This window comes from Oncorhynchus nerka, linkage group LG24 (genome assembly GCF_034236695.1).
Source record: "Oncorhynchus nerka isolate Pitt River linkage group LG24, Oner_Uvic_2.0, whole genome shotgun sequence".
Taxonomy (NCBI): Eukaryota; Metazoa; Chordata; class Actinopteri; order Salmoniformes; family Salmonidae; genus Oncorhynchus; species Oncorhynchus nerka.
The window spans coordinates 3,301,593-3,311,592 of record NC_088419.1 but is presented as its reverse complement, the minus strand read 5'-3'; the positions used below and the strand labels follow the sequence as shown (position 1 = coordinate 3,311,592).

Genomic DNA, 10,000 nt, shown 5'->3' with positions numbered 1-10,000 from the left:
TCCCCTGTCTCTCTCTCTCCCCTGTCTCTCTTTCTCTCTCTCCCCTGTCTCTCTCGCCCATCTCTCTCTCTCTCTCTCTCTCTCTCTCTCTCTCTCTCTCTCTGTCTCTCTCTCTCTCTCCTGTCTCCCTCTCTCTCTCCCTGTCTCTCTGTCTCTCTCTCTGCCTCTCTCTCTCTCCCTCTCTCTCTTCTCTCTCTCTCTCTCTCTCTCTCTGCCTCTCTCTCTCTCTCTCTCTCTCTCTCTCTCTCTCTCTCTCTCTCTCTCTCTCTCTCTGTCTCTCAGGTTCAGGACTCCTACTATCCGTCGTTCCCTCCTGGAGTTGTCTCCACGTTCTCTGACCCCGTTCAGGTCTTCCATGGTAGAGTGTATAAAACAGGAACCTATGGAGTGTGTTGTCTCAGTCGGGGGCCAACAGCCAACCGGGGTCTCCCCAGACCAACAGCCATCCTTAAAGAAGATCAAACAAGAGGTACTTTACATCAATATCTACATTTACATTTACATTTACATTTAAGTCATTTAGCAGACGCTCTTATCCAGAGCGACTTACAAATTGGTGCTTTCACCTTATGACATCCAGTGGAACAGCCACTTTACAATAGTGCATCTAGGTCTTTTAAGGGGGGGGGGGGGAGAAGGATTACTTTATCCTATCCTAGGTATTCCTTAAAGAGGTGGGGTTTCAGGTGTCTCCGGAAGGTGGTGATTGACTCCGCTGTCCTGGCGTCGTGAGGGAGTTTGTTCCACCATTGGGGGGCCAGAGCAGCGAACAGTTTTGACTGGGCTGAGCGGGAACTGTACTTCCTCAGTGGTAGGGAGGCGAGCAGGCCAGAGGTGGATGAACGCAGTGCCCTTGTTTGGGTGTAGGGCCTGATCAGAGCCTGGAGGTAGTGAGGTGCCGTTCCCCTCACAGCTCCGTAGGCAAGCACCATACATGTGGTTGTGCTCTGACCCTGTGGTTATATTCTGTGGTTCTGACCAGGTGTGGTTGTGTTCCAGGTGGAGTCTCCCTATCTACAGTGGGAAGGAGCAGACATCCACACCCAGCTCTTCTCCCCCTCCGGCCCCGCACAGGAAGTACCTGTATGTCACATGTCCTCCTCCTCTTCCTCCTCTTCCTCCTCCTCCAGTCTACTCTTTTTTTATAATGATGTTTTGTAATGAATATGTAGTGCAGATGTATTCAACCCCTATGAGGTCCAGAGCCTGGTGCTGCTCTGTTCTACCTGATAATGCATTGCACCTAAATCAGACCCTGATTAGAGGGGAATCACCCACCTGCTGTCCCAGGTCTAAATCAGTCCTTGATTAGAGGGGAATCACCCACCTGGTGTCCCAGGTCTAAATCAGTCCCTGATTAGAGGGGAATCGCCCACCTGGTGTCCTAGGTCTAAAATCAGTCCCTGATTAGAGGGGAATCACCCACCTGGTGTCCTAGGTCTAAATCAGTCCCTGATTAGAGGGGAATCACCCACCTGGTGTCCCAGGTCTAAATCAGTCCCTGATTAGAGGGGGAATCACCCACCTGGTGTCACAGGTCTAAATCAGTCCCTGATTAGAGGGGGAATCCCCCACCTGGTGTCCCAGGTCTAAATCAGTCCCTGATTAGAGGGGGAATCCCCCACCTGGTGTCACAGGTCTAAATCAGTCCCTGATTAGAGGGGAATGTCCCACCTGGTGTCCCAGGTCTAAATCAGTCCCTGATTAGAGGGGGAATCCCCCACCTGGTGTCCCAGGTCTAAATCAGTCCCTGATTAGAGGGGGAATCCCCCACCTGGTGTCCCAGGTCTAAATCAGTCCCTGATTAGAGGGGGAATCACCCACCTGGTGTCACAGGTCTAAATCAGTCCCTAGAAAAACACAGTGAAACTGTCTTGGAGGTCCAGAGTTGAGTTTGAGGAGCTAAAGATATAGAAGGTAGAACAGTAGGTGGGAATCGATCCTATGCCACAGGACTACACACCTGTCATCTCTTAACCTGTTTAACCTTTCACCTTTCAACTCCTTAAAACCTCTTGGCGCACCCATCCCTTTAGCGGGATCATTTTTCGTCAACATCCGGTGAATTGCAGAACGCCAAATTCAAAAATTAAATTACTAAAAATATTTTATTTTCATGAAATCACAAGTACAATATATACCAAAACACAGTTTAGCTTGTTAATCCACCTGGCGTGTCAGGTTTCATATATTTTTTTCACAGCGAAAGCAAGCCAAGCGTTTATGTTAGGACATCTCTCTCAGCAGACAAAACATTACAAACAGCTAGCAGCAAAGTAGATTGGTCACGAAAGTCAGAAAAGCAATAAAATGAATCGCTTACTTTTGATGATCTTCAGATGTTTGCACTCACGAGACTCCCAGTTACACAATAAATGTTTGTTTTGTTCCATAAAGATTATTTTTATATCCAAAAACCTCCATTTGGTTGGCGCGTTTTGTTCAGTAATCCGCAGGCCTGTGAAGGTCACGACAGGCAGACGGAAATTCCAAATAGTATCCGTAAAGTTTGTAGAAATATGTCAAACGTTTTTTCATAATCAAGCCTCAGATTGTTTTTACAATAAATAATCAATAATATTTCAACCGGACGGTAGCTTTTTCAATAGGAGAGAGAGAGAAAAGGTCTGCTCCAAGCTGCTCGTGCAAAACTCTGGGGACACACAGCTATCCACTGACGCGATGTGATCATTCTCGCTCGTTTTTCAGAATAAAAGCCTGAAACTATGTCTAAAGACTGTTCCCACCATGTGGAAGCCAAAGGGAAAGGAATCTGGTTGATATCCCTTTAAATGGAGGGAAGGCATGCAATGGAACAGGGAGGTTTCAGGAAAACAGCACTTCCTGGTTGGATTTTCCTCAGGTTTTCGCCTGCAATATCAGTTCTGTTATACTCACAGACAATATTTTGACAGTTTTGGAAACTTTAGAGTGTTTTCTATCCTAATTTGCCCAATTATATGCATATAAGAGAAAGAGAAATAGGCAGTTTCATTTGGGCACGTTTTTCATCCAAACATCAAAATACTGCCCCCTAGTCTCAAGATTAACCTCTTACCAGGATGAATAATGGTTGTACACACTGAGTGGACAAAGCATTAAGAACACCTGCTCTTTCCATGACAGAGACAGACCAGGTGAATCCAGGTGAAAGCTATGATCCCTTATTGATGTCACTTGTTAAATCCACTTCACCAAGCGTTTAGGTGAGGACATCTCTCTCAGCAGACAAAACATTACAAACAGCTAGCAGCAAAGTAGATTGGTCACGAATGTCAGAAAAGCAATAAAAATGAATCGCTTACTTTTGATGATCTTCGGATGTTTGCACTCAAGAGACTCCCAGTTACACAATAAATGTTTGTTTTGTTCCATAAAGATTATTTTTATATCCAAAAACCTCAGTTTAAATCCACTTCAATGTAGATGAAGGGGAGGAGACGGGTTAAAGAAGGATTTTTAAGTCTTGAGACAATTGAGACATGGATTGTGTGTCTGTGCCATTCAGAGGGTGAATGGGCAAGACGAAATATTTAAGTGTCTTTGAACTGTGTATGGTAGTAGGCGCCAGGCGCACCAGTTTGAGTGTCAAGAACTGCAACGCTGCTGGGTTTTTCACACTCAACAGTTTCCCCTGTGTATCAAGAATTGTCCACCACCCAAAGGACATCTAGCCAACTTGACACAACTATGGGTCACCTTGGAGTCAACATGGAGTCCCATGCCCCGAGGGCAGAAGTGTGTGTTTGGATGTCTTCACTATTATTCTACAATGTAGAAAATAGTAAAAAATAAATAAAGAACAACTCTTGAATGAGTAGGTGTGTCCAAACTTTTGACTGGTTTTGTATGTTGAAGAAGTTGAGTTCATCTCTGCCTCATCCCACGGCCCTGTGGGTTCATCTCTGCCTCATCCCACGGACCTGTGGGTTCATCTCTGCCTCATCCCACGGCCCTGTGGGTTCATCTCTGCCTCATCCCACGGCCCTGTGGGTTCATCTCTGCCTCATCCCACGGCCCTGTGGGTTCATCTCTGCCTCATCCCACGGCCCTGTGGGTTCATCTCTGCCTCATCCCACGGCCCTGTGGGTTCATCTCTGCCTCATCCCACGGCCCTGTGGGTTCATCTCTGCCTCATCCCACGGCCCTGTGGGTTCATCTCTGCCTCATCCCACGGCCCTGTGGGTTCATCTCTGCCTCATCCCACGGCCCTGTGGGTTCATCTCTGCCTCATCCCACGGCCCTGTGGGTTCATCTCTGCCTCATCCCACGGCCCTGTGGGTTCATCTCTGCCTCATCCCACAGCCCTGTGGGTTCATCTCTGCCTCATCCCACAGCCCTGTGGGTTCATCTCTGCCTCATCCCACGGCCCTGTGGGTTCATCTCTGCCTCATCCCACAGCCCTGTGGGTTCATCTCTGCCTCATCCCACAGCCCTGTGGGTTCATCTCTGCCTCATCCCACGGCCCTGTGGGTTCATCTCTGCCTCATCCCACGGCCCTGTGGGTTCATCTCTGCCTCATCCCACGGCCCTGTGGGTTCATCTCTGCCTCATCCCACGGCCCTGTGGAAAGAAATGTGTGTGTTCTTTGATAATTTTAACTTGTTGTTTGTGTACATGGATTATATAATGTTGTATGTTTTTCCCCCAACACCACTTTCTATCCATTTGTATAGCATCTCTCTCTCTCTCTCTCTCTCTCTCTCTCTCTCTCTAGGATCTGCTGACTACTTTTGTGCTCTCTCTCTCTCTCTCTCTCTCTCTCTCTCTCTCTCTCTCTCTCTCTCTCTCTCTCTCTCTCTCCCTCTCTCTAGGATCTGCTGACTACTTCTGCACTGAATGAAGACGGACACAAACCCTACCACCTCCCCCGTCGGTCTCTGGGCAGCCCACTACAGGTTTGTGCATGTGGGTGTGTGTGGATGTGTTTAACTATATTTGTTGGGATCAGAAGTCGTATGTTTTTAAGTAGAATAGTAAACAAACACAAATTTGACCAACTGGGGACATTTTGTTCGTCTGTTTCTAGGGGGTTTATGGTTAGGAGCTAGGGTTAGGTTTAGGTATAGTTATACAATACTGTGTGTGTGTGTGAGAGAGAGAGAGTGTGTGTGTGTGTGTGTGTGTGTGTGTGTGTGTGTACACTGCTACAGGTGTATGCACACTGTTGCTAGGGGGTCACAAAGCTTTTAAAGGGATTCATGTAACATGTCAATAATGTGCAAAACCTTTCTCTCAGCAGCTCAACACTTGGGACCAAGTGGCTTGTGGGAAGGTGGAGGACCAAGTGGCTTGTGGGAAGGTGGAGGACAAGGTCTTGGCTTTAGAGCATAAATACATCACTTCATACTCTGCTAGGACCTTGGTCATGTAATATATATACACACACAGACAGACAGACAGACAGACAGACAGACAGACAGACAGACAGACAGACAGACAGACAGACAGACAGACAGACAGACAGACAGACAGACAGACAGAGACACTCGTTGGATTCAAAGACCAAAGACTTTAATTTGTTTATTTCTATTATTTTGTATTCATGGGTTGTTTTGTCACCATATTGTCTTGAACTTCTGATCTGACGCCTGACTGAGCGTTCTACTCAATACATTGTCAATGGTTATTGAATCAAAAGTCTATTACAATCGGCTTGGAAGCACAATGCCGATGCAATCAAAAGGAGGCATTACAATAGTAGGAAAACCTTTTGTCATCATTTTGATGTCGCCAGATTGACTTTAGATGCAGTATAACGTTAGCTAGCTAGCTAAGATTGATGGCAGGCCACCAGATTGACTTTAGATGCAGTATAACGTTAGCTAGCTAGCTAAGATTGATGGCAGGCCACCAGATTGACTTTTGATGCAGTATAACGTTAGCTAGCTAGCTAAGATTGATGGCAGGCCACCAGATTGACTTTAGATGCAGTATAACGTTAGCTAGCTAGCTAAAATTGATGACAGGCCGCCAGATTGACTTTAGATGCAGTATAACGTTAGCTAGCTAGCTAAGATTGATGGCAGGCCGCCAGATTGACTTTAGATGCAGTATAACGTTAGCTAGCTAGCTAAGATTGATGGCAGGCCGCCAGATTGACTTTAGATGCAGTATAACGTTAGCTAGCTAGCTAAGATTGATGGCAGGCCGCCAGATTGACTTTAGATGCAGTATAACGTTAGCTAGCTAGCTAAGATTGATGGCAGGCCACCGGATTTTAGCTAGCTAACGTTAGAATTTGCTAGCTATTTTCTTTTTTTTTTACAAACTTTGCTATAACTAAGTAAATTTGATGACATGATAATGCTGACAAAGTTGTTTTTTCCTACTAAATATTTGACTACTTTTAGCAATGTCATCGTATTTCCAGGCGCTATAGTGTCATTTAGACGAAACAGAAATTAGCCTCCGCCCAGAAAGACTGGGCATATCACCACTGTAGAGCACCACTATGGCGCCGCCGATAGATGGCGGCTTGAGAACGTTCATAACAATGGCACGACGCGACCGAGTGACGGAGGTGCAACCTATGAATGGTTTTGTTATTAGTGTGGATCCTGTGGGTAGGTTGTGGTATTGAATGTTGTATTATAAAGCAGAGAGAAAAATGATGTGCCTATAAATGAATAATAATGGGGCTGTGTTTTTAATACCTGAATATAAAAAAAACAAGCTGATTTAATTTATTCGCTTTATTTCGACAAAGATGTTTTTTTTTTGTTTTTTTGTACCGCCGGCCTATCGAGCGACAGTGTTTAAAACCTAACCCCTGACCCTAGCATTATCACAGGTTAAAACCAAAGTAAATATGATTCAACGATAGCTACTATTCCACTCACAATACACCTTTAACTTGCCGAGAGACCTTTACAAAGCCATATCATAGTTATATGAGTGTCTATGATACCTGCCTTAACGTTTCACTGCTAGACATTAAGAAGTCTAATGTCAGCTCTTATGTCAACCTTATGAATGGTTATGAATGATCATATGATGCTTACGTGACAATTGGGCCAGTCCATTTAAAGTGTTACCTAACTAAACAAAGCTGGAAACAAACATCCCAAATGGCTCCCTGTTCCCTCCCTGTTCCCTCCCTGTTCCCTTAATGTATTTGACCAGGAAGAGAGGGCCATTTCGGACATACTCTCGTTTTTTTTACAACCTGTATGACTTATATTTGATTGTTTCCTGTCTTGATACCGTGTCATAGTGGAAACATTTCCATGGAGCAAACTATATTAATATTATTGTTGTTTTTTAAAACTTTTTGATAAAACCCCTAAAGTCTTACACTGAGTTTACTGCAGAGTTCTCAAAGCATCAACCTATGACCCAATCCCAAACTGAGCCCTAGACCCTACGCCCTGTGATCGTCCCCTAGACCCTACGCCCTGTAATCGTCCCCTAGACCCTACGCCCTGTGATCGTCCCCTAGACCCTACGCCCTGTGATTGTCCCCTAGACCCTACGCCCTGTGATCGTCCCCTAGACCCTACGCCCTGTGATCGTCCCCTAGACCCTACGCCCTATGATCGTCCCCTAGACCCTACGCCCTGTGATCGTCCCCTAGACCCTACGCCCTGTGATCGTCCCCTAGACCCTACGCCCTGTGATCGTCCCCTAGACCCTACGCCCTATGATCGCCCCTAGACCCTACGCCCTGTGATCGTCCCCTAGACCCTACGCCCTGTGATCGTCCCTAGACCCTACGCCCTGTGATCGTCCCCTAGACCCTACGCCCTGTGATCGTCCCCCTAGACCCTACGCCCTGTGATTGTCCCCTAGACCCTACGCCCTGTGATTGTCCCCTAGACCCTACGCCCTGTGATCGTCCCCAGACCCTACGCCCTATGATCGTCCCCTAGACCCTACGCCCTGTGATCGTCCCCAGACCCTACGCCCTGTGATCGTCCCCTAGACCCTACGCCCTATGATCGTCCCCTAGACCCTACGCCCTGTGATCGTCCCCTAGACCCTACGCCCTGTGATCGTCCCTAGACCCTACGCCCTGTGATCGTCCCCTAGACCCTACGCCCTGTGATTGTCCCCAGACCCTACGCCCTGTGATCGTCCCCTAGACCCTACGCCCTGTGATCGTCCCTAGACCCTACGCCCTATGATCGTCCCCTAGACCCTACGCCCTGTGATCGTCCCCTAGACCCTACGCCCTGTGATCGTCCCTAGACCCTACGCCCTATGATCGCCCCCTAGACCCTACGCCCTGTGATCGTCCCCTAGACCCTACGCCCTATGATCGCCCCCTAGACCCTACGCCCTGTGATCGTCCCCTAGACCCTACGCCCTGTGATCGCCCCCTAGACCCTACGCCCTGTGATCGTCCCCTAGACCCTACGCCCTGTGATCGTCCCCTAGACCCTACGCCCTATGATCGCCCCCTAGACCCTACGCCCTGTGATCGTCCCCTAGACCCTACGCCCTGTGATCGTCCCCTAGACCCTACGCCCTATGATCGTCCCCTAGACCCTACGCCCTATGATCGTCCCCTAGACCCTACGCCCTATGATCGTCCCCTAGACCCTACGCCCTGTGATCGTCCCCTAGACCCTACGCCCTATGATCGTCCCCTAGACCCTACGCCCTATGATCGTCCCCTAGACCCTACGCCCTATGATCGTCCCCTAGACCCTACGCCCTGTGCAGCTCTGAGATGGTTTCACAGGTGTAAGCAATATGTGACTAACCGGCTCAATTCGGTTAAAATTATTATTATTATTTTTACATTGGATTAAAGTGGAGATTCAGAGCTACAACATGGTAGATCTATATATCATACACTATAGTTGGGGAACAATGGGGAAGTTATTCTGCTTTGAAAGTTGATAAACTTGTAAACTCACTTTTTGAGAAAATGGCCTTTGAATGTTTTGGTACCTACCGGAGAGCTCTTCTTTGTCTACACCCATTCAGCATCGTTCACACCCTCTTAAGCTTTAGCCCCACCCATCTCTTTAATGGTTGAGCCGAGCGTTCTGTACTAACAACATCACTCAGGCACTCAAGCTAAATTGCTAGCTACTTCCTGCCACAAAATAACAACTCACTGAACATTACTCGCCCTAGCAGAGCTGGTTAGGCTGCTATGTTAACCAGAGCGTTGGTGACTGATTTTCCGTTCGTAAATTCTAGAGTGTTTCGCTCTTGGAGCGTTCAGAGCGCACATTGTTCGCTCTGGTTGATCCGAGCGTTCTGACCTTACAACTACAGTCAAGCACCCAAGCTAACTGGCTAACGTTGGCTAGCTTGCTAATTACTTCCAGACGCATAATGAGAGAACAGCTCACTCTGATCATTTTACTCTCCCTAGCAGAGCTGGTTGGGTTGTTTTCATGTTATCCAGAGCGTTGGTGACTGTAACTGTGCTGCTGGCAACAATTACATTTTTCATTACATGCATTCGTAAACTCAGATGAGAGTCTTTTGTTAAGACATTTAGCTAGCTAACTAGGTAAAAAATGAACCATAATCCCAACGTGATGTTACTCGTGACATTACTACCCTGCATGAATCTGCAGGTAGCTAACCAACCAGGTTCAATGTTATCTAGCTAACATTAGGCTGTAACTAGCAAAGCAAATGGTTCTGAGATACAAATAATGAGATCATACACGTAATATTAGCTAGCTAACAGTACACTTTCTGTCAAAATTAGAAATGTGTAATATCTGAAAATGTAGCTAGCTAGATGGATGGACGCGTCTCCTATCGGATGCCATTGCTGCCCTTAGTTTGAAGATGTAATCCGGAGGCAGGTGTTTTCTCCATCTCTTTAGCTATCATACTCTAACTCCACTGATTTGAAAACTCGGTCCACCAGAAAGTGGAGAGCATACACGTAACGTTAGCTAGCTAACAGTACATTTTAACTTGACATTAGGCTTATGCAGTTTAACTACGTGATATATTTTTTAAAAGCCCAGTTAGACAGGATTCCCTAGACATACTGACCAGCTCAAAAATATAGAAGCGTGCTGTA

General features: G+C 46.9%; 1 protein-coding gene and 1 pseudogene across 3 annotated transcripts in view; both read left to right on the top strand.

Moving 5' to 3' along the window:
- LOC115127701 (transcriptional activator Myb-like) overlaps positions 1-6,685 on the top strand; it is an 83,060-nt gene extending 76,375 nt beyond the window's left edge. For 2 of the 3 annotated variants that reach the window (XM_065008545.1, XM_065008543.1), the window contains 4 exons: positions 283-469; positions 1,000-1,083; positions 4,815-4,898; positions 5,240-6,685. In XM_065008545.1, the coding sequence (XP_064864617.1) occupies positions 283-469; positions 1,000-1,083; positions 4,815-4,898; positions 5,240-5,374 (490 nt within the window). In that variant the 3' untranslated portion in view covers positions 5,375-6,685. The remainder of the gene's footprint in view (positions 1-282; positions 470-999; positions 1,084-4,814; positions 4,899-5,239) is intronic. The other variant, XM_065008544.1, reaches the window with a different exon arrangement.
- LOC135564376 (cell surface glycoprotein 1-like) overlaps positions 6,497-10,000 on the top strand; it is a 4,946-nt pseudogene continuing 1,442 nt past the window's right edge.